The following is a 23,088-nucleotide window of genomic DNA, read 5'->3' on the forward strand; positions in this document are numbered from 1 at the left end:
AGATGGTGCCGTAGCACAAACAAAACTGCACCTTTTCAGTGTATTTGCTTGTGATTTAGGAAAACTATTTGCTATGTTATATTTTATATTGCCACTATGGTACATTTTTAGTCTACTTAATACCTGCATTATCCTTTCCATCCTTACCCTTTCCATCCTTTGAAACCGAGCTACGGTGTAGAACAATTTCCCTTGTGGATCAATACAGTTTGTCCAAGTCTAAGTCTATTATGTGACCCTTAATTAATACGTGTGTTACTTTAAACAACTAATAATTTACACTCATACCTGGTAGTTGGCATGCAAAAATGAGACGGCAAGATCAATTAATCATTTTATTAGGTGCATGTGTATGCTAGTATTAGATGTAGTGAGCGTCAAAATATTCAAATGCTTCATAAGTGAGTAAAAGATGTTTGATGTGAAAGAATGTTGGTTTTAAATCATGCAGCACTAATGCACACTCTGTGTTTTTGCCGCTAATTACCATGTGTCGTGTTCAGCGGTTTGCAAAGTTCTGTCACTGCGTGTATTAGCCTGTTTATCAGAGTGTGTATTAACACGCTTTAGCTCAGGGGAGTGTGTGTGCGCGTGTGTGTGTGTGCGTGTGTGCGTGTGTGTGTGTGCGTGTGTGTGTGAGTGTGTGAGTGTGTGAGCGAGGCCGTGCAAGCTCGAGGATCACAGGTGTGTTTGCAAGCTCCACAGAGAGCCTCCTTCCTCCTCTGACCTCTGCGCCCCCCCCCCCCCCCCCCCCGGCCCTGAGCATCCTGGGTAATATCAGCCCGCCGAGCACCTGTGTCCAACACGCACACACAAAAAACACACACGTCTAATTGCCCTTTATCGGCTCGCCATACGGTTCTAATAGCCAGCTGTGTGCAGAGATCCAGTGAAGTGTGCCAACGGTCACTGATGCAGTCGTAATGTTATATGAGAGCGACACACACACACACACACACACACACACACACACACACACACACACACACACACACACACACACACACACACACACACACACACACACACACACACAAACAAACACACACATTCTTGTATGTGTTACCTTCTTGAGACCTCCTTTAAAATGCCTACCTCTTAAGGACCAGCCTTTCTACATATATACAGATTTTTATTTTCAACATTAATAATATATACATACTATGCAAATATAAAAAAGGTAAGCTTTTAGTAAATTTTTATTTTTATATTTTTATTTATATACATTGAAAAAAACATTTTTTTAAATTAATTTTGGCCAAAGGGGGCGCATTTAAATTTTGTACACACACTTGTTATTACATATGTTGGCCAGAGGGGGAGAACTTAACATTTTTGCACACACTTGTTATTTCATAAAACCGACACAGAGTCAATTTGAAAAATCCCCACCTTTTTGGGACCACCCTAATTTTGATAGATTCCACCACCAGGGGTGCAAATGAGATCTCTATTTTTTGTTTCTTGTAATGTGCTTAAGGCCGATGACAAACGAGTCACGGACCACTGATGGCCCCTGTGCCGCACTTTGTGCAACACAGCTGTAGAAGCTAAGTGTTAATGGCCACTATTAACACATTCAATCAACAAAAAATCCTGACTTTGGAGCAATGTTCAGGGACTCTAATATTTGGCTCTCTATTAGATGCAATGGTTTTCTGTATTGGGACCATGATTTATGTCCTAACTTGTTCACCGGTCCTCATACGGAAGATACTTGTCCTTGTTGATGTCTCAAGAAGGGTAGAAATACAAGACCACACACACACACACACACACACACACATACCCACATTCATGTATTTGTTACCTTCTTGAGACCTCTGAAAAATGCCTACCTATTTAGGACCAGCCTTTCTAGATATATAAAGATTTGTGTTTACATTAATAATATATACATATTATGCAAATGTAAAAAAGCTTGTTGTGAAAAAAATTGTTGGAATTTCACAAGAAAAAGGTCACAATTTCTCAAGAAAAAGTTATAATTTTGACAGTGTTATAATAAAAGTCTGAGTTTTACAAGAAAAACTGAACATTTGTGCAATATTAAGATAAAAGTTGTAATTTTACCCAATTACAGTCGCAGTTTTACAAGAAAAGCTTAAAATGTTGACAACTTTATGAAAAGAGTCGTAATTTTACTCGACAAAAGTCACAATTTTATAAGAAAACTTTGCAATTTTGGCAATGTTATAACAATAATCGGAATTTTACTCTGCAAAATTATGACCAAAGTCATAATTTTATGGAAAAAAATGTCACTATTTCACAAGAGCAACAAAAAAGTTGTCAATATTGTGATAAAAGTCCAAACTTTATATGGCAAATGTCACCCTTTTGCATTAAAAAGTAATAATTTTACCAGAAAATATTGCAATTTTAGAGAAACAGAAAGAATATGAGAAATTGTTCCCAATTTTATAAGAAAAAAAGTCGACACATTGTGAGAAAAAGACTGTTTTTAGTTAAAAAAAAAATTTTTTTGGATTTTTGTTTTGTAATTGTTTTTTAATCTTCATTATTTACTTCAAGTTATTACAGTATGTCTCTATATACATACTTTAAAAAAATTTAAAAAAGTAAAAAATTGTGGCCAATTTCTTACACACACTTGTTATTTCATATGTTGACCAGAGGGGGAACACTTTTAAAGGCAACACAGTCAGTTTGAGAAATCCCTCCTTTTTGGGACCATCCTAATTTTGATAGATTTCACCACCAAGGGTGCAAATTTGCCAATTTCTATTAGATGCAATGGTTTTCTGTATTGGGACCATGATTTAATAATAACAATAATAATAATAGATTTTTTTTGTAAAAAGCACTTTATATTGAGTAGACGATCTCAAAGTGCTACAGTGTATTTAAAAAAAAAAGATAAAATAAATAAAAAAAAGATAATAAAGAAAAAAATTAAAACTAGAACAGCCTTTTTTTAAAAGCATCCACAGTCTGTGGTGCCCTCAGGTGGTCAGGGAGAGCGTTCCACAGACTGCACTTTATGTCCTAACTTGTTCACTGGCCCTCATACGGAAGGTCCTTTTCCTTGTTGATGTCTCAAGAAGAGTAGAAATACAAGAACACACACACTCACACACACATACACACGCACACACACGCACACACACACATACACACACACACACACACACACGCACGCTCATTTTCCACGCTTCATGTGGGACTTTACTGTAGCTCCAACATGTGCAAGGGAGACGCCATTGTTCTCTCACTTTGTCTACAAAGAGCCACAGAAAGGAGAATAGCAAAACTTTATTTACTTCAGGAAATATAAAGTTAGTAGTAGTAATAAATACTGATGTTTATTGTTGGTTCACATGTATATCATTGGATGCAGCAATAATGGGACAATAAATTATAAATATATTCATAAGAGGAACATGGAAGTGGCTCCATGAGTTGGTGTGGAGGTTTCAGTGTCCCAAGACAATTGCATTAAAGGGGAATTGCACTTTTTTTGGTGGGAATTTTGCCCATCATTCACATGTTTTCTCTTTTCTGTGCATTCTAAATAGTGAAAAACTGCTAGCAAGTGTTAGAATAATTTTATCTAAGTTATCACAAAAACTGTGTGTTGAAATGAGTTCCTGGCAAGAACACAAAAGCTGTCTTTGAACCTACCAAGAAGGCTTGTAAAACTCCACTGTGTAGGATGGAAAGCAACATGAAGGGGTTTCTGTTTTCTTTCGTGTATTTTAATCAACAGAAAGATATTGTTTTAACCCAAGGACTACAAAGCGGAGTGAAGGCAGGATCTGCCCAAGTTCCAGACGACCTCTTTTTCAACTGTTTTACGAATCTCTTTTTGAACTCTTTTACAACCTCTTTTTTGAACCGACCTTTTCTGTGAACTGTTTACGACCCCCGTCCCTTAGAAACGGCTGTGGCCATGTGGTCAGGGAAGGTCCAAATAAAAGAAGGAGGCTTGCAATCTTTTGGAAGAGCGTGCTGTGACACTGTAGAAGGGTACAGTGTCCAGGCGACTCTCCTCAAATTGAGGCCAAATTGAATTCTGTCTCTGTTTAATTCTTTGCTTCTTGTCTTGTTTAATAGATGTCATCAGTGTTTGAACCTGACAGCAAGAGGTGGCTAACAATGCAGGTAATGGCTGTACGATCTATTCTGCCTATAAAGCAGAATAGACTTAAGGCTGTCATATGGCTGTCATCAAAGCAGTTAGGACTCCTCTATGCAAAAACCTCCAACAATATTTTATTATGGAGGTTAATTTGTGTCTTTATTGCGAAAGCTCTTTTGTTTTACATCGAATTTATGAATTTTAATGCTAAAAAATTCATTGAAAAAAGTGTGTTTGAAAAACTAGTTTTAAAAATTTTGTGTAAAAAAATCAGTGTATGAAAATTTGGCGCTGAAAAATGTGTTGGTTCAAAACTGGAGACTGACTTCTGGTAAATTAAGACTGAAGCAATCCATCTTGTCCAAGAAGCAGCCAATGAGGTGTCAGGTTTTTAGTCATGTGACCATGTCTTGAGTTTTGAAGCAACAATTATTTCTGCACTGAATTTCTTTACACTGAATTTTTAGACATTGCATTTTAACAAACTTAATTTTTAAAACATTTTGCGCACACATTTTTTAATCAATGAAATCGTCACTTTATTTTGATGTAAAAAAAATAAAATAAATCACGTTAAAAAAAATTCAAGCGCAAAAAATTCAGTTATATAAATTCAGTGTCCAAAAAAAACTTTAGTAATAAAGACACTAATTACCCTCCAAATTAGCAGTGTATACATGCTCTAAGTATGTATGTAAGGTAGTAACAGGCACATTCATATCTTGTAATATTCACAATATTTTGCTTGTTTTAAGGATGACTTCTTTCCTGGGCGCGTGATTTCACAGAGTGCATAGCAGTAGTAGCTTTCGTGCGGCAGTAAAACGGCTGATCAAACAAAACACAAGTCATCTCATGGATCCACTAGCTGCTGAAGCTAGCTCACCAATCAGCTAAACAGACGTTTTGGTGAATTTACTGAGGAATTGGTGAAAATAAAACAATACAAAAAGAAAGCCATTGTAAGTTAATAATACTAACGCAGGCGCTTGTAAACTTGTTAGCATATTAGCTAATGCTTGATTACAATAAGAAGTATACATATGTATGAAAACACTACTACCAAGATGTGTAATACCGGTAAGTATGAATTGTTTTAGTTGTACTTTTAAAACTTACAAATGTTGCTCGGAGTGATGAATGAAGTAACGCTATGGATGACGAGTAAACAGAACGGCACTTGTACTTCCGGTTGAAAGCCCTAAACAGAAGGAAATACTGTAGTGAGTGCAGTGGGCGAACAACAACCGGAACAAAAAAATAACACACCATTTCAGTATCTCAGTGGGTGTTTTATAAAACTATTATAAAACACCATTAGCGAAGAAAAAGCCATGAATTAGCCGTACTGTTTTATAAACCGCAGGGCTCGAAGTGTAGGAAAAATGTAGCGGCTTATAGTCCGCAAAATACGGCAGTATCAAGTCGGTATCATGTGAATTTAAAAAATGTATTAGCTTCTTGGCTTGCTGCCAAAAACCTTCTACTGTAAAGGTAAGATGCCATCCATCCATCCATCCATTTTCTACCGCTTGTCCCTATGCATGATTTATAATCTAGCATGCACTTGTATTCATTTCAAGGCAATACAGCAGTAGAAGCAGTAAGTGATGTTTTTTTAGCAGCTCTAGCTAGCTATTAGCTATAGTAGCTGGCTACTCGCTAGTGGTCGGAGTAGCGGGATGAGCAAGGCGATGCGTCACTATGCCAGAAAAGTAGTTCCTCAGTGTTAGCTCTTACAATAACATGCGGTTCACGGCATGTAAACGTAGCTTTGTTGGCGTTTTAAAAAAAATCTTTTTTAGAGCGCTTTGTAGGTTGAATAGTTAAATCCCGTTAGCCGCCTCTTACTAGCAGTTTTTCCACTATTTAGATCGCACAAAAAAAGGGAAAGACGTGTGTTCTTGTCTTACATAAGGATTGTGAATGATTGGTTGAATAAAAAAAAGTGCAGTTCCCATTTAAGAGTGGGAATATCAAAGTAATAATGACAATACAAAGTGTAAACTGAACTGTCACATTTGTGTCCTCGTTATCTCTGCTGCTCTGCGGAGTTGGGGCTGTCCAGGCTGCTGTGCGGGGACAAAGATGACGTCGCTGGTCTTGATGCTTCTTCTCTATCCGTCATTCTTTCGCTTCTAAACGTGTCTGCAGAAGCTCTCCCGTCCGCACTCGACTCCTCGCACACATCCAGCCCCTTCTCCCCTGGAGCCACCTCAGAGGGAGGCTCTCGGTCGTCCCTGGGATTGTGGTGCTTGAAGTTGTAGCGCTGGTTCTGGAAGAACTTGACAATGGTGTGCTTGGGCAGGTCCAGCTGGGCCGACAGGGTGTGGATGGCCTCCTGGTCAGGGTAGAGGCCCACGTCGCCGATGAAGCTCTGCAGGATCCTTAGTGCCTCCAGGGAAATTCGGGTTCTTGATCGGGCCTTTTTCAGTCCTCCGATGTCAGGGCTCGCCTCGAACCGAGGCCCGCTTTCTGAGCCGCTCAGGACGGGAAAGGTGATGGGCGGTGGGTCCACGCGCAGAGGGGATAGAGGTCTCAGAGGTGGCAGAGATGGTGCCTGTACAAAAATGATCATGGATTCAACATTTTAGGCAGCTCAATGGTCAAATGGCACAAAAATAGTTAAATAAATACATCTTTAAATTATTACTTAAATGTGACATTAATGAATGATAATTGGAATAATAATAAATAAGATATTAAATGTATCATTAATTTACTTATTGTAAAAGCACATTTAATTATTTAATCATTTAATTTATTATTTCAGGATGTAATTATTCAGTTCATTACATTATAATTTAATATTAATTTAATTATTATTTAATTATTATTTTTTATTGTTTAATTAATTATTTCATGATCTGTTGTTTTTCTAATGATTGGCAGCACTTGAACTCAGTCGACAAAGTTTACTAAAAAAATAAACATTTAATAAATCCAATAAGTAAAGTATGAACTAAATAAATCAATAATTAATTATTTCATGATTGAATTAATTAATTTATGACAGAATTAAGCAATCTATGACAATATTAATTCATGATTTATTTAATTATTTCAAGATTTTATCATTTATTTCATGATCCATCCATCCATCCATTTTCTACCGCTTGTCCCTTTTGGGTTGGAGGGGGGTCACGGGAGCCTATCTCAGCTGCATTCGGGCGGAAGGCGGGGTACACCCTGGACAAGTCGCCACCTCATCGCAGTTTATTTCATGATTTATTTAATTATTCCATGAACCTGTCTGAAAGCACTCCAAGAATGTGTTTTATCCGTCAAACTCAGCAGTCAGTTAATTAAAAAATACTGATTAATTACTAATTAATTAATTAATTAATCAACCAATTTAATTAAATTGTGAAAAAATGTATTACATTGTGAAATAATTAATTAAATGATTAAGTAGTGAAATAATGAAATCAATAACTAAATGGTTAGATAATTCAATAACACAATATTTAATTAAATGTTTGAATAGTGAAATAATTAAATCAATAATTAATTGCATTACTAAATACCTAATGAAATCATCAAATAATTAAATACATTAATTACATATTTAATAACACATGTATTTATTTATTTACATTTACAATTGACTAATGACACATTTATAGAATTTTTCAAAGTAGTGCTGTAATCAGATTATGCAGGTTATTACTCGCTTGCATAATTTGGTATCAATTTTATGTCATCCAGGATGACTTTTTTTAAATGTTTCACTTGAGTACACGTAATTTATCTACTCAAAACTTGGCAACAGTTTTATCTCAAGTCCACTTTTATTTTGCACATCAGTCAGAGTCTCTTCACTCATCTTTGCATTGACCTGATCACTGACCGTATAACAACCAGTGCCCGCTTCCAGCCAACCATCCGCGGTTAAGGTAAAGAAGCATGTACAGCAGAGGTGTCAACGTTGTTTTAACTGAGGGCCACATCACAGTTATGTTTGGACCCAGAGGGCCACTTTTAACAGTGAATACTATTATTGCACTTTTTTAAAATGCATTTTATTAGTAGATTTTTCAAAATCTAAAATGTAAAAAATAAATGGTAAATTGCAATAATTTCACCTCAAAATTGAGTGTATATTACTGTAAATAATGAAAAAACAGTATTGCTGTTTTTATGTTAAAAAAAAAAAAAAAAAAAAGGCAGCTCAGTTGCCAGAATTGTACTGTAAAATTTACTTTTTTTTTTTTTTTTACTGTAAATAAAAAAAACTGCAATTTTACAGTAACATTTTGACACCTGAGCGGCCAGTTTTTTTCTTTGTTTTTTTTTTTACCGCCAATCAACAACTGTAGGTTTTTCGGTGTATTATTGTAAATGCCAAAACGGCACCACAGTTTGTTACAGTAAAAAAAAAAGTACCGTTTTTTTCATTTGGAGAAAAATGCTGTAAAAACCACAGTAAATTTCACAATTTTACCATGAAATCTATTGCTACTTTTACATTGCACAATTTGGTGTATTACTGTAAATGCCAAAACGGCACCACAGTTTATTACAGTTGAAAAAAAAAGTACTGTTTTTTTCACTAAGAGAAAAATGCTGTAAAAACCAAAGTAAATTTCACAATTTTACCATGAAATCTATTGCTACTTTTACATTGCACCATTTGATGGATAACTTGCTTTGAAATCATTATTAGTAGTATTTATTTCTATATAAAAAATGGTTTGAATCTTTGATAATATATTTTTGCACAATTAGACAATATTTAAGTTAACATAATTTGCGATTACATGGAGTACATCTATTTTTTTTCTCCCCAAATAGAAAGAAAGAATACATTTATTAAGAAAAGTTACAGTATTTTATTGATACTGTCATGTTCTGTGGTCATGTTTTGTTTGGTTATGTTCTGTTTGTTTTTGGACTCTTTTAGTTCCTGTTTGCGCACCCTGGTTTGTTTTAGTTTCCATGACAACTTATTGGTTTCACCTGATTCATTTGGACTCACGCACCTGTCACTAATCATGAGACTATTTAAGCCTGTAGTTGCCAGGTAGTCAGGCTGGCGACATTCTGTCAGGACGTGGACTATGAAGCGGCTTGCTGCGAGGATTTCACAGCTCGCTGCGAGGAATGTTTTCCCGGAATGCAAACTGACTTGACTGGACAAGGCTTGCAAGTAAATACATGTTTAATCTTGACTTTCAAAAGAACAAACAAATGGCGCGCACAAGGCGGAGACACAAAACTTATACTTTGACGTAAACTATGGACATGAAACAAAACTCGCTAACAGTGACTTGAAAAAACAAAACTTACGTGGCAAGGCATGAAGCATGAACTATGGTATGAAAACTAGCAAAATCAGAAGTGAAGTGAATTATATTTATATAGCGCTTTTCTCTAGTGACTCAAAGCGCTTTACATAGTGAAACCCAATATCTAAGTTACATTTAAACCAGTGTGGGTGGCACCGGGAGCAGGTGGGTAAGGTGTCTTGCCCAAGGACACAACGGCAGTAACTAGGATGGCGGAAGTTGCTGGGACGGCCGCTCTACCAACCGAGCTATACCACCCCGAGTATCAACAACGTCAGTAACTATGGCAAGAAGTGAGCACAAAGTATCAGGGGTAATGTCGCCAGCCTGACTACCTGGCAACTACAGGCTTAAATAGTCTCATGATTAGTGACAGGTGCGTGAGTCCAAATGAATCAGGTGAAACCAATGAGTTGTCATGCAAACTAAAACAAACCAGGGTGCGCAAACAGCAACTAAAAGAGTCCAAAAACCAACAGAACATAACCAAACAAAACATGACCACAGAACATGACAGATACATGTTATTTCCAGGCTTTCGAGGGCCAAATAAAATGAAGTGGCGGGCCACATCTGGCCCCCGGGCCTTGAGTTTGACACCCGTGCTGTACAGTCAAAGTAAACGGCAATTTTGACAGCTCTAATTTAAAGATGTATTTATTTATCTGACGTTTTCCCGTAAACTCACACTCTGCAGTGGCATTAATAGAAATAGGCTCCCATTCCTAAAAGCCACATCAGCATAGTGCATTACCGGGGTGGGGTGGCCTAACCTGTGGTCTGAATAAAGATAATGGCAATTCCTTTTTTTTCTCGGTGTCAATAATTACAGGCTGAGTTCTGAACGGGAGTGAGGTTGAGCCTGACTGGCAAGCATTTGGGGTTTCGTCGGGGGGACCGTTCAGCAGGAAGTGTGTAGGCGTCTCAGTGACCACCAGTCTATTTTCAGTGACTTATTACGCAAACAAGACAAAGACGAGGGCTGCCACTAAGAATGGTGTAAAATGGATCGGTACCTGCGGCTCCGAGATGTGCAGGACAGCGTGGAGTTTGTCGCCGTGCTGCTGCCTGGCCTCCTCCTCGTAAACCTGGTCGCGGTCCACTTGCGGGACGGATAGAAACCGGCGAATATTGCACAGGTTCTCCCACAGTGTGCGGTTCTCTGGGCTCGGGCTTTCTTTCCATCTGAGAAGCTCACACAGCCAACCCTGGCAGGGAGAAGTGACAGTGATGCCATTTTGGATCCAAACATAACGTTTACAGCACACAGACACTCAGAACTCACCTGGCTTTTGTTTGCAGCCACCTTGGCGAACAAAGACTGGGAGACCTTTGCCCTCTTCATCTCTTGCTGGATCTCCTCATAGATGACCGAGGTGATGCTTACCAAGGAGTCCAGCTTCAGTGGAGTCTCCGTGCTGGACTTAGTCTGCACCTTAACATTTGACAACCAAACAATTACACAATTTAGAGTGAAAAGCAAATTTTATTTTCACTCGCATACAAAACATTCAAACTTGGATTGTTTCCCTGGCGTCGAGACTCTCCCGAAGGACAGTGCAGCGAAGACACAACAGACTCCCTTCTTGTCTCTCATGGACACACACTTGTTGTTATTGACTTTGGACTAGCGACTGCACAAGATCAAGGCCGCGGAACAGAGACACACTGCAGGCTTACACACAAACATGCATCCAAAAAATATACGCCACACATACACACCCCACCCCCCCAACCCAACGCCCTCGACGCAAATCCCATATCAGCACCTGAGAGCTGCGGCCTACCTACATGACCCCGCACTCCCTTCCCTCTGTTGCTAGATATCTCGAGATGTACGTTGTAATATGTATATGTGCTTTGCTATGGAGGTTTATTTTCCCGCTCCAGACTGGGCCCCCCCAGGAGCCCAGTCTAGATTGTATTTTTTTTACTCATCCTTCCCCAGCGTTTGACCTTTTTCCCCATCTGTTACGGGGCGCCTTGTGGCGACCCATCAGCGTTCCTGTTCTGTAACCCTGTACACCAGGGGTATCCAAACTTTTTCCACTGAGGGCCGCACATTGAAAAATCAAAGCTAGCAGGGGCCATTTTGATATTTTTTATTTTAAAAACCAATACAATATATGTATAGAAAATATACATTTAGGCTACCACTCAGGCTTGATCCCGGGGACCCCAAAGGGTTTTGGTCCAAAAAATATAAAAAAATTATAATCATTATTCAGTATTATTATTTGTGTTATTATTCAAGTTTTTACATCTCTAGATCAACATTAGGTCTATCTGTCAATATAAAAAAATTTAAAGATTTAAATTGTATGCTCTTTTTGTCAAAGAAAACCCTTTTTTTTAATGAAAAAAACACAAAATATGCAATATTTTCACCCAATAAAATTTTTAAGTGGGATATTTGAGATGATATAATAATTGGAGCCTTAAAAAGGTCAATAACTCATAACACCATTGATTTTAATTCATTATTATTTTTTGAGCAATGACACTTAAAAACTAATCACACTAAAATTGTAGGGGATCCAAAATGGTCCTACTCATTAAAGTGTTAAAAAATAAATTATAATATTTTTTTTTACTGTTTACTTTTAACACAATAATCTCGAGATCAACTTCAGATCTATCTGTCAATTATAAGTTTTATTGTTGTTTATGTTTTTTGTTTGTTCTTTTTAGGCCCTTCTTTTAAAAAAAAACAGCTCCTTTTTTTACATGGCAAACACAAAATATGCAACATTTTCCCCAAAAAATATCACAAAATATTTAATGTGACGTAATTGGAGCCTTGAATAGGTCAATAATTCATAATGACATTGATTTTGATTCATTATTATTTTTTAAAGAAAGAAACCGCCTACATGGCAGCTTTGTGTGATTAGAGTAAACATTGCTACATTTTCTTGTTACATTTCACCTGTTTGCTCGTTAAATACCACTTTTAATGTTTATTATTTTTTTCAATCGTATTTTTAAAATGTGCCGTGGGGCCGTTAAAAAATGACCTGCGGGCCGCAAATGGTCCCCGGGCCGCACTTTGGACACCCCTGCTGTACACTGTTTGTTTGTCTAATCTTGAACGGGTTTGTGCTGAACACAAAGTTTTGTTGTACTTGTGCAATGACAATAAAGACCTATCTATCTATCTATCTATCTATCTATCTATCTATCTATCTATCTATCTATCTATCTATCTATCTATCTATCTATCTATCTATCTATCTATCTATCTATCTATCTATCTATCTATCTATCTATCTATCTATCTATCTATCTATCTATCTATCTATCTATCTATCTATCTATCTATCTATCTATCTATCTATCTATCTAAGGCGACTCGGTAAAGAATCTTGGTATTATCTTCGACCCAACTCTCTCGTTTGAGACACATATTACGAGTGTTACTAAAACGGCCTTCTTTCATCTCCGTAATATCGCTAAAAAAATATTGATTGACATTGATTGATTGAAAGAAGAACTACATCTTGAGGTTCTGCTTATGAGTCAATTTTCAATCCAAAGGTCCGACAAAGATCAAATTGTACAAAGACCGATAACAAATCATACAAATCCAACGAATCACCGATATTTAACTAGCTTATGCAGCTATTGACATACTGAGCTGCTGTATCGCCTCCGAGTTGGTGAAAGTTTGTAAAAATTATAAATCATGCTTCTCACCTGTATGGTAGAAGGTTGTGGTCATAAACCGAGAAGTTAGTCAACTTTAAAAATCTATTCAGACCTGAAGACATCGCTAAGAAGATGTGAGAATACGCTCGTTTGCACCCACTCTTTTTATTCTACCTAGGGAATTAAATTGATGATGAATTTGTCTAAACGGGGAACATGGGTAGGTGCTGAAAGATATAAACATCCCAACAGTCGGCATCCCAGTGAGAGCAGACATTGTAAGTGATTGTTTTATTATGTTCGTAGTTTGTGTTTCTTGTTTAGCACTTAGGAACACTGCTACATGATGCTTAGTGTTTCACTAGCGCTAAATCTAATCATCACCTATTTCGGATCATCGTTTGTCCCAAAGTAGTCTCTCATGAAGTCTGACATGATTAGTAGTTGTTGTTGCGATGCTCTTTGAAATAAATGCGCTGCCAAAAATGCTTTAAATGATCAAAATACATAAATATTACATGTTATTATTTATATGTCAGTGACTACATTACATGCATACTTAGTGTGTATATAAAAAAAACCATTGATGGACATTTTTTGATGTTTTTAGGGCGCTTTATAAGTGGAATAGGTAGAAACCCATTACCTTCGTTGTTAGCCGCCTCTTGCTAGATATTATTTACGATTTAGATTACATTACAAAGAGAAAAACATATGTGTTCTTGTCTCACATAAGGATTGTGAACGATAGCCCAGCAGGCACAAGACATTGATACAACGTTGATTATACATACATGTCCTTTAAAACTAATTTTGAAACAACATTGCAAAATAGTTGTATTTTTAAATTGAGACAACGTTGATGTCCAACGTTGGATCCACGTTGTTGGTTGGGAAATGGTCAAATTTCAATGGTCAAATCAACGTCACAACCTGACATTGATTAAAGGTCGTCAAAAAGGATGTTGTTTCAACGGTGTATTTGTGTTGTACAAACCCAAAACCAGTAAAGTTGGCCCGTTGTGTAAATCGTAAATAAAAACAGAATGCAATGATTTGCAAATCCTTTCCAACTTATATACAGTTGAATAAACTGCAAAGACAAGATATTTTATGTTTGAACTGGGAGACTTAATTTTTTGGGGCAAATAATCATTAACTTAGAATTTAATGGCAGCAACACATTGCAAAAAAGTGGCACAGGGGCATTTTTACCACTGTGTTACATGGCCTTTCCTTTTAACAACACTCACTAAACGTTTGGGAACTGAGGAGACCCATTTTTGAAGCTTTTCCAGCATTGTCTTGCTGAAATAAGCAGGGGCGTCCATGATAACGTTGCTTGGATGGCAACATATGTTGCTCCAATACCTGTTTGTACGTTTCAGCATTAATGGTGCCTTCACAGATGTGTAAGTTACCCATGCCTTGGGCACTAATACACCCCTATACCATCACAGATGCTGGCTTTTGAACTTTGCGTCTGTAACAATCCGGATGGTTCTTTTCCTCTTTGTTCCGGAGGACACAACGTCCACAGTTTCCGAAAACAATTTGAAATGTGGACTCGTCAGACCACAGAACACTTTTCCACTTTGCATCAGTCCATCTTAGATGAGCTCGGGCCCAGCGAAGCCGGCAGCGTTTCTGGGTGTTGTTGATCAATGGCTTTGGCTTTGCATAGTAGACTTTTAACTTGCACTTACAGATGTAGCGACCAACTGTAGTTACTGACAGTGGTTTTTTGAAGTGTTCCTGAGCCCATGTGGTGATATCCTTTACACGCTGATGTCGCTTTTTGATGCAGTACTGCCTGAGTGATCGAAGGTCCGTAATATCATCGCTTACGTGCAGTGATTTCTCCAGATTCTCTGAACCTTTTGATGATATAACGGATTGTAGATGGTGAAATGTTGTTCTTAAACTGTTCGACAATTTGCTCACGCATTTGTTCACAAAGTAGTGACCCTCGCCCCATCCTTTTTGTGAATGACTGAGCATTTCATGGCACCCACCTGTTCCCAATTAGCCTGTTCACCTGTGGGATGTTCCAAATAAGTGTTTGATGAGCATTCCTCGACTTTCTCAGTCTTTTTTGCCACTGTTGCCAGCTTTTTTGAACCATGTTTCAGGCATCAAATTCCAAATGATCTAATGTTTGCAAAAAATAACAAAGTTTTCCAGTTGGAACTTTAAGTATCTTGTCTTTGCAGTCTGTTCAACTGAATATAGGTTGAAAAGGATTTGCAAATGATTATATTCTGTTTTTATTTACGATTTACACAACGTGCCAACTTCACTGGTAGATAGATAGATAGATAGATAGATAGATAGATAGATAGATAGATAGATAGATAGATAGATAGATAGATAGATAGATAGATAGATAGATAGATAGATAGATAGATAGATAGATAGATAGATAGATAGATAGATAGATAGATAGATAGATAGATAGATAGATAGATAGATAGATAGATAGATAGATAGATAGATAGATAGATAGATAGATAGATGGATAGATAGATAGATAGATAGGTAGATCGATAGATAGATGGATATTACTTTATTGATTCCTTCAGGAGAGTTCCCTCAGAAAAATTAAAATTCCAGCAGCAGTGTACAGAATTGAGATCGAATTTTATTAAATTTTGGTTTTGGGGTTTGTAGAAATTTGGTTGGAAAATGACCACAATTCAATGATCAAATCTACGCCAGAACCCAACATTGATTAAACGTCAAAAAGCATGTTCTTCCAACGCTATGTTTGAGTTGCTCAACGTCAGAACCTAATTCAACGTTGTTTTAAAGGCCTACTGAAACCCACTACTACCGACCACGCAGTCTGATAGTTTATATATCAATGATGAAATCTTAACATTGCAACACATGCCAATACGGCCGGGTTAACTTATAAAGTGCAATTTTAAATTTTGCGCGAAATATCCTGCTGAAAATGTCTCGGTATGATGACGCCTGCGCGTGACGTCACGGATTGTAGCGGACATTTTGGGACAGCATTGTGGCCAGCTATTAAGTCGTCTGTTTTCATCGCAAAATTCCACAGTATTCTGGACATCTGTGTTGGTGAATCTTTTGCAATTTGTTCAATAAACAATGGAGACAGCAAAGAAGAAAGCTGTAGGTGGGAAGCGGTGTATTTCGGCCGGCTGCAGCAACACAAACACAGCCGATGTTTCATTGTTTACATTCCCGAAAGATGACAGTCAAGCTTTACCATTGACCTGTGGAGAACTGGGACAACAAAGACTCTTACCAGGAGGACTTTGAATTGGATACGCAGACGCGGTAATAATAATAATAATAATAATAATAATAATGGATTAGATTTATATAGCGCTTTTCTAGACACTCAAAGCGCTTCACAGAGAAGTGAGAACCCATCATTCATATTTACAACTCATTCATTCATCATTCATTCTCCGGTGTGAGCGGCACCGGGGGCAACGGTGAAGTGTCCTGCCCAAGGACACAACGGCAGCGATTTTGGATGGTAAGAGGCGGGGAGCGAACCTGCAACCCTCAGGTTTCTGGCACGGTTGCTCTACCCACTACGCCATACCGCCCCCGTGAGTACGTACGCAGCTGTGGCTTCCAAACATTTGATCGCTTACCCGTACGTGCGTGCCGCTATGTGCATGTCACGTACGTAACTTTGGGGAAATATATGTGCTGTATGAACTTTGGGGCGGTGAACGGTACTTTGGGCTGTGGGATTGAGTGGAATGTGCGGGTGTTTGATTTGTATTGGCGGGTTATATGGACGGGAGGGGGGAGGTGTTTGTTATGCGGGATTAATTTGTGGCATATTAAATATAAGCCTGGTTGTGTTGTGGCTAATAGAGTATATATATGTCTTGTGTTTATTTACTGTTTTAGTCATTCCCAGCTGAATATCAGGTCCCACCCGCCTCTCACAGCATCTTCCCTATCTGAATCGCTTCCACTGCCCTCTAGTCCTTCACTCTCACTTTCCTCATCCACGAATCTTTCATCCTCGCTCAAATTAATGGGGAAATCGTCGCTTTCTCGGTCCGACTCGCTCTCGCTGCTTGTGGCCATGATTGTAAACAATGTGCAGATGTGAGGAGCTCCACAACCTGTGATGTCACGCTACTTCCGGTACAGGCAAGGCTTTTTTAACAGCGACCAAAAGTTACGAACTTTATCGTCGATGTTCTCTACTAAATCCTTTCAGCAAAAATATGGCAATATCGCAAAATGACCTGCTATCCCCGTTTAAATAAGAAAATCGCCTTTCAGTAGGCCTTTAAAGGCCTACTGAAACCCACTACTACCGACCACGCAGTCTGATAGTTTATATATCAATGATGAAATCTTAACATTATAACACATGCCAATACGGCCGGGTTAACTTATAAAGTGACATTTTAAATTTGCAGCTAAACTTCCGGTTCGAAACGCCTCTGAGGATGACGTATGCGCGTGACGTAGCCCGGGGAACACGGGTATGCCTTCCACATTGAAGCCAATACGAAAAAGCTCTGTTTTCATTTCATAATTCCACAGTATTCTGGACATCTGTGTTCGTGAATCTGTTGCAATCATGTTCATTGCATTATGGAGAAGGAAGCTGAGCAAGCAAAGAAGAAAGTTGTCGGTGCGAAATGGACGTATTTTTCGAACGTAGTCAGCAACAACAGTACACAGAAGGCGCTTCTTTGTTTACATTCCCGAAAGATGCAGTCAAGATGGAAGAACTCGGATAACAGAGACTCTAACCAGGAGGACTTATGACTTCGATACACAGACGCCTGTAGAGAACTGGGACAACACAGACTCTTGCCAGGATTACTTTGATTTGGATGACAAAGACGCAGACGTGCTACTGTGAGTATGCAGCTTTGGCTTCTAAACATTTGATCGCTTGACCGCATGTGCGCGACTTTTTTTTGCGTATGTACGTAACTTTTTTAAAATATATAAGCTTTATGAACCTTGGGTTAGGTGAACGGTCTTTTGGGCCGAGTGATTGTGTGTGTTGATCAGGTGTTTGAATTGTATTGGCGTGTTCTATGGAGCTAGGAGCTAGCATAGGAGCTAGGAGCTAGCATAACAAACACGCAGGTGTTTTTATGCAGGATTAATTTGTGGCATATTAAATATAAGCCTGGTTGTGTTGTGGCTAATAGAGTATATATATGTCTTGTGTTTATTTACTGTTGTAGTCATTCCCAGCTGAATATCAGGTACCGTGAGTATGCAGCCTTGGCTGCTAAACATTTGATAGCTTGACCGTATGTGCGCGTCACGTAGGTAACTTTTTTAAAATATATAAGCTTTATGAACCTTGGGTTAGGTGAACGGTCTTTTGGGCTGAGTGATTGTGTGTGTTGATCAGGTGTTTGAATTGTATTGGCGTGTTCTATGGAGCTAGGAGCTAGCAGAGGAGCTAGGAGCTAGCGTAACAAACAAGCAGGTGTTTTTATGCAGGATTAATTTGTGGCATGTTAAATATAAGCCTGGTTGTGTTGTGGCTAATAGAGTATATATATGTCTTGTGTTTATTTACTGTTGTAGTCATTCCCAGCTGAATATCAGGTCACCCCCGGCTCTCACAGCATCTTCCCTATCTGAATAGCTTCAACTCCCCACTAGTCCTTCACTTGCACTTTACTCATCCACAAATCTTTCATCCTCGCTCAAATTAATGGGGAAATTGTCGCTTTCTCGGTCCGAATCTCTCTCACTTCATGCGGCCATCATTGTAAACAATAGGGAACTTTGCGTATATGTTCAACTGACTACGTCACGCTACTTCCGGTAGGGGCAAGCCTTTTTTTAATCAGATACCAAAAGTTGCAATCTTTATCGTCGTTGTTCTATACTAAATCCTTTCAGCAAAAATATGGCAATATCGCGAAATGATCAAGTATGACACATAGAATAGATCTGCTATCCCCGTTTAAATTAAAAAAATTCATTTCAGTAGACCTTTAATGTCTTGTGCCTGCTGAGAGTCAACATTCACCCTCAAAAAGTGCAGTTTGCATCAATGTCTAAGCATGGGGTTTCTTACCAGCATGTGTCTGTCTGTGTTGCCGTTGGAGACGGGGCTTTGGTTGGCGTGCGTGTTCCTCTCTCGCTCTTCCAGGTAGATGCGGTCTCGCTCGCCTTCAGGTAGACTCAGGAAGCCGTGCATGGCCTTCAGGTTGACGAGCAGCGACTGTGAAGCCGAGCGGGGATCTTCCTCCTTGCGGAGGATCTCTGACAGCAGGCCCTGCGCGTGAGGAGGACAAACTTTTGAGGACTTTATTGGTCAAAGCAGCAATCAAGGTGAGGGTACCTGCGTGCGATTGAAGGCCACCCTGGCGAAGACCGCCTGAGAGATGCTGGCTCGCTTCAGTTCATTCCTTACTCGCTGGTAGATGTCGGGGGAGACTTCGGCGCCTGAACAGGTGGCGGAAGGCTCTGCAGGGCCCTTGCACGTTTGTGAGACATATTGCTGGGGGACCGCCTGCGGAGGACGCTGGGAGAGCAAGCGGTTGACGGCCAGTTGCTGGTTGATGAGGTGCGCCATGGCCAGCTGATGGCGCATGAGCTGCGGGGGCAGGAGGCCAGCGTGCCCCAGGTGAGGTAGAGCTTGGGGGCGCAGGGGAGGGCTGGGGGACTGATGTGGCAGGTTGGACGCCCGCGGGTCCATGAGGTGAGCTTTGATGCCTCGGGCGCCGCCCAGGTAGGGTAAAAACGAGGGAAGACGCGTGCTGAGGACACGTGGCTCCCAGTCTCTCTCAACTGTGTCCACAAATATATTCAAGTTTTGATTTATCTTCAGATAAAAGATGACATAAAAAATTTAAAATGTACCTTTTACGTCATATTTGTCCTGGGGCTGCCACATTTTGTCGGCATATTCACCTGAATAAATAAACATAGATATCAAGAAATGCCATAATACTTTTAAAGCAGCGGTTTCAAACGGTTTTATCAGGTGATGAGTTTGCTAAATGTAAAAATGAGCCAACATTTTTGAAGGAAATAAACTGTTGTTCTAAATGTGTCCACTGGATGTCGCAATAGCAATTTTTTGTATCTTTGTAAATTACACTACAAACCCCGTTTCCATATGAGTTGGGAAATTGTGTTAGATGTAAATATAAACGGAATACAATGATTTGCAAATCATTTTCAACCCATATTCAGTTGAATATGCTACAAAGACAACATATTTGATGTTCAAACTGATAAAAAAAAATTTTTTTGCAAATAATCATTAATTTTAGAATTTGATGCCAGCAACACGTGACAAAGAAGTTGGGAAAGGTGGCAATAAATACTGATAAAGTTGAGGAATGCTCATCAAACACTTATTTGGAACATCCCACAGGTGAGCAGGCAAATTGGGAACAGGTGGGTGCCATGATTGGGTATAAAAGTCGATTCCATGAAATGCTCAGTCATTCACAAACAAGGATGGGGCGAGGGTCACCACTTTGTCAACAAATGCGTGAGCAAATTGTTGAACAGTTTAAGAAAAACCTTTCTTAACCAGCTATTGCAAGGAATTTAGGGATTTCACCATCTACGCTCTGTAATATCATCAAATGGTTCAGAGAATCTGGAGAAATCACTGCACGTAAGCAGCTAAGCCCGTGACCTTCGATCCCTCAGGCTGTACTGCATCAACAAGCGACATCAGTGTGTAAAGGATATCACAACATGGGCTCAGGAACACTTCAGAAACCCACTGTCAGTAACTACAGTTGGTCGCTACATCTGTAAGTGCAAGTTAAAACTCTCCTATGCAAGGCGAACACCGTTTATCAACAACACCCAGAAACGCCCTCTGCTTCGTTGGGCCTGAGCTCATCTAAGATGGACTGATGCAAAGTGGAAAAGTGTTCTGTGGTCTGACGAGTCCACATTTCAAATTGTTTTTGGAAACTGTGGACGTCGTGTCCTCCGGACCAAAGAGGAAAAGAACCATCCGGATTGTTATAGGCGCAAAGTTGAAAAGCCAGCATCTTTGATGGTGTGGGGGTGTATTAGTGCCCAAGACATGGGTAACTTACACATCTGTGAAGGCGCCATTAATGCTGAAAGGTACATACAGCTTTTGGAGCAACATATGTTGCCATCCAAGCAACGTTAGCATGGACGCCCCTGCTTATTTCAGCAAGACAATGCCAAGCCACGTGTTACATCAACGTGGCTTCATAGTAAAAGAGTGCGGGTACTAGACTGGCCTGCCTGTAGTCCAGACCTGTCTCCCATTGAAAATGTGTGGCGCATTATGAAGCCTAAAATACCACAACGGAGACCCCCGGACTGTTGAACAACTTAAGCTGTACATCAAGCAAAAATGGGAAATAATTCCACCTGAGAAGCTTACAAAATGTGTCTCCTCAGTTCCCAAACTTTACTGAGTGTTGTTAAAAGGAAAGGCCATGTAACACAGTGGTAAACATGCACGTTTTGCAGCCATGAAATTCTAAGTTAATTATTATTTGCAAAAAAAAAATAAAGTTTATAAGTTTGAACATCAAATATCTTGTCTTTGTAGTGCATTCAATTGAATATGGGTTGAAAAGGATTTGCAAATCATTGTATTCCGTTTATATTTACATCTAACACAATTTCCCAACTCATATGGAAACGGGGTTTGTACATATGTAAAAAAAAATAAACCACATGATGTTAGTGTACCAGTCGAGGAAAATGAGCAAACTACATAAATAACATCCTGTAATTTGATTTTGATATTATTTTTTTATCTTGATAGATTGAAAATGAACACCGATGAGTTGACTGATGAACATTATCACATAGTTTATTCAGAAAGTATCAATAACGACAAATAAAGATAACGCAACATGTAAGTGTAAAAAAAACCCAACAACATTATGATTTGTTCATTTTCGGAATGTGCTTGTTCTATTTTTAAACAAAGAAAACAATCTGAAGTTGTAGTTTGATCTTACTGTTTTAACAATATTGGCGGGAAGTCATTTTCTCTTCCCTTGGATTTTCTCACTGCACTAAATCTGTTTCTCGTTACACACGGTGCTAGATTGAGGGTCATATTCTGGGTTATTAGGAGACTAAAAATATGAGTGAGGTTTGGCTGAGTGTCAAATTTGTGCCCACCGTATATTGTGTGCGAGTGTGTGTGTATGCATGTGTGTGCGTGTGTGTGTGTGTTATAGAGAGGGGGTTGCTGTTTCCCATTATGAGTTACGATGGCTTAGTTCTGCCGTGTGTATTAGGAGTGACAATAACATAAACCATGTGTGACGGATATCCTTCCGACCACTGATCCATGAGCCTGACACTTTAGCTCCAGCACACACACACACACACACACACACACACACACACACACACACACACACACACACACACACACACACACACACACACACACACACACACACACACACACACACACACACACACACACACACACACACACACACACACACACACACACACACACACACACATGTGAGCCATCACCTTGGATGCGTTTGTATCGTTTGTACCAGCGTCCGAATTCCTGGCATTTGGAGATGGAGATGTTGACATAGTAGGAACTGTTGAGGATGGCAGAGATCATACTCTGGCAGAGAGAGAGAACACGACAATGAGGAAGAGAAGCCACATTAATACATGATTGTAGGACCCCTGAGTATTGAAGCACATGGCAAAGAAAGCGCACGGAATCTGGATTAGACACAAATGCATCTAAAAGGAGGGGACAATAGATCGGAGGTGGCAATGGACACCAGTCACTCTGCACACACACTTTCCCTAATCGTTTATTCCATTATGACTCAGAAATGAGCCCAAGTGAAACACACACATGTCCTTCAGGGTGTGTGTGGGGTGGATAATTGAGGAGTGTGTTTCTGCATCTTTTCCCGTGGGATGCAGTACACATCTGTTTCCAAGTGCGCGTGTGTGGGCTGCTGGTGATGAGAAGCGCATCCACCATCAGCACTCCAAACCCAAATTGAGCCATGAGGTCGTCTTCTTTATAAGGCCCGTTCTACACTGAGGTTATCCGGG

General features: G+C 39.3%; 1 protein-coding gene across 3 annotated transcripts in view; it reads right to left on the minus strand.

The window, feature by feature from the left end:
* Window positions 1–3,288: 3,288 nt before the first annotated feature.
* The window catches only part of LOC133658970 (DNA-binding protein SATB2-like), a 45,012-nt gene continuing 25,212 nt past the window's right edge, over window positions 3,289–23,088 (minus strand). For all 3 annotated transcript variants that reach the window (XM_062061545.1, XM_062061554.1, XM_062061538.1), the window contains 7 exons: window positions 22,537–22,639; window positions 19,888–19,938; window positions 19,367–19,815; window positions 19,100–19,300; window positions 10,676–10,825; window positions 10,407–10,598; window positions 3,289–6,662 (listed from right to left, as the gene is read on the minus strand). In XM_062061545.1, the coding sequence (XP_061917529.1) occupies window positions 6,135–6,662; window positions 10,407–10,598; window positions 10,676–10,825; window positions 19,100–19,300; window positions 19,367–19,815; window positions 19,888–19,938; window positions 22,537–22,639 (1,674 nt within the window). In that variant the 3' untranslated portion in view covers window positions 3,289–6,134. The remainder of the gene's footprint in view (window positions 6,663–10,406; window positions 10,599–10,675; window positions 10,826–19,099; window positions 19,301–19,366; window positions 19,816–19,887; window positions 19,939–22,536; window positions 22,640–23,088) is intronic.

Source organism: Entelurus aequoreus, linkage group LG01 (assembly GCF_033978785.1).
Source record: "Entelurus aequoreus isolate RoL-2023_Sb linkage group LG01, RoL_Eaeq_v1.1, whole genome shotgun sequence".
Lineage (NCBI taxonomy): Eukaryota > Metazoa > Chordata > Actinopteri > Syngnathiformes > Syngnathidae > Entelurus > Entelurus aequoreus.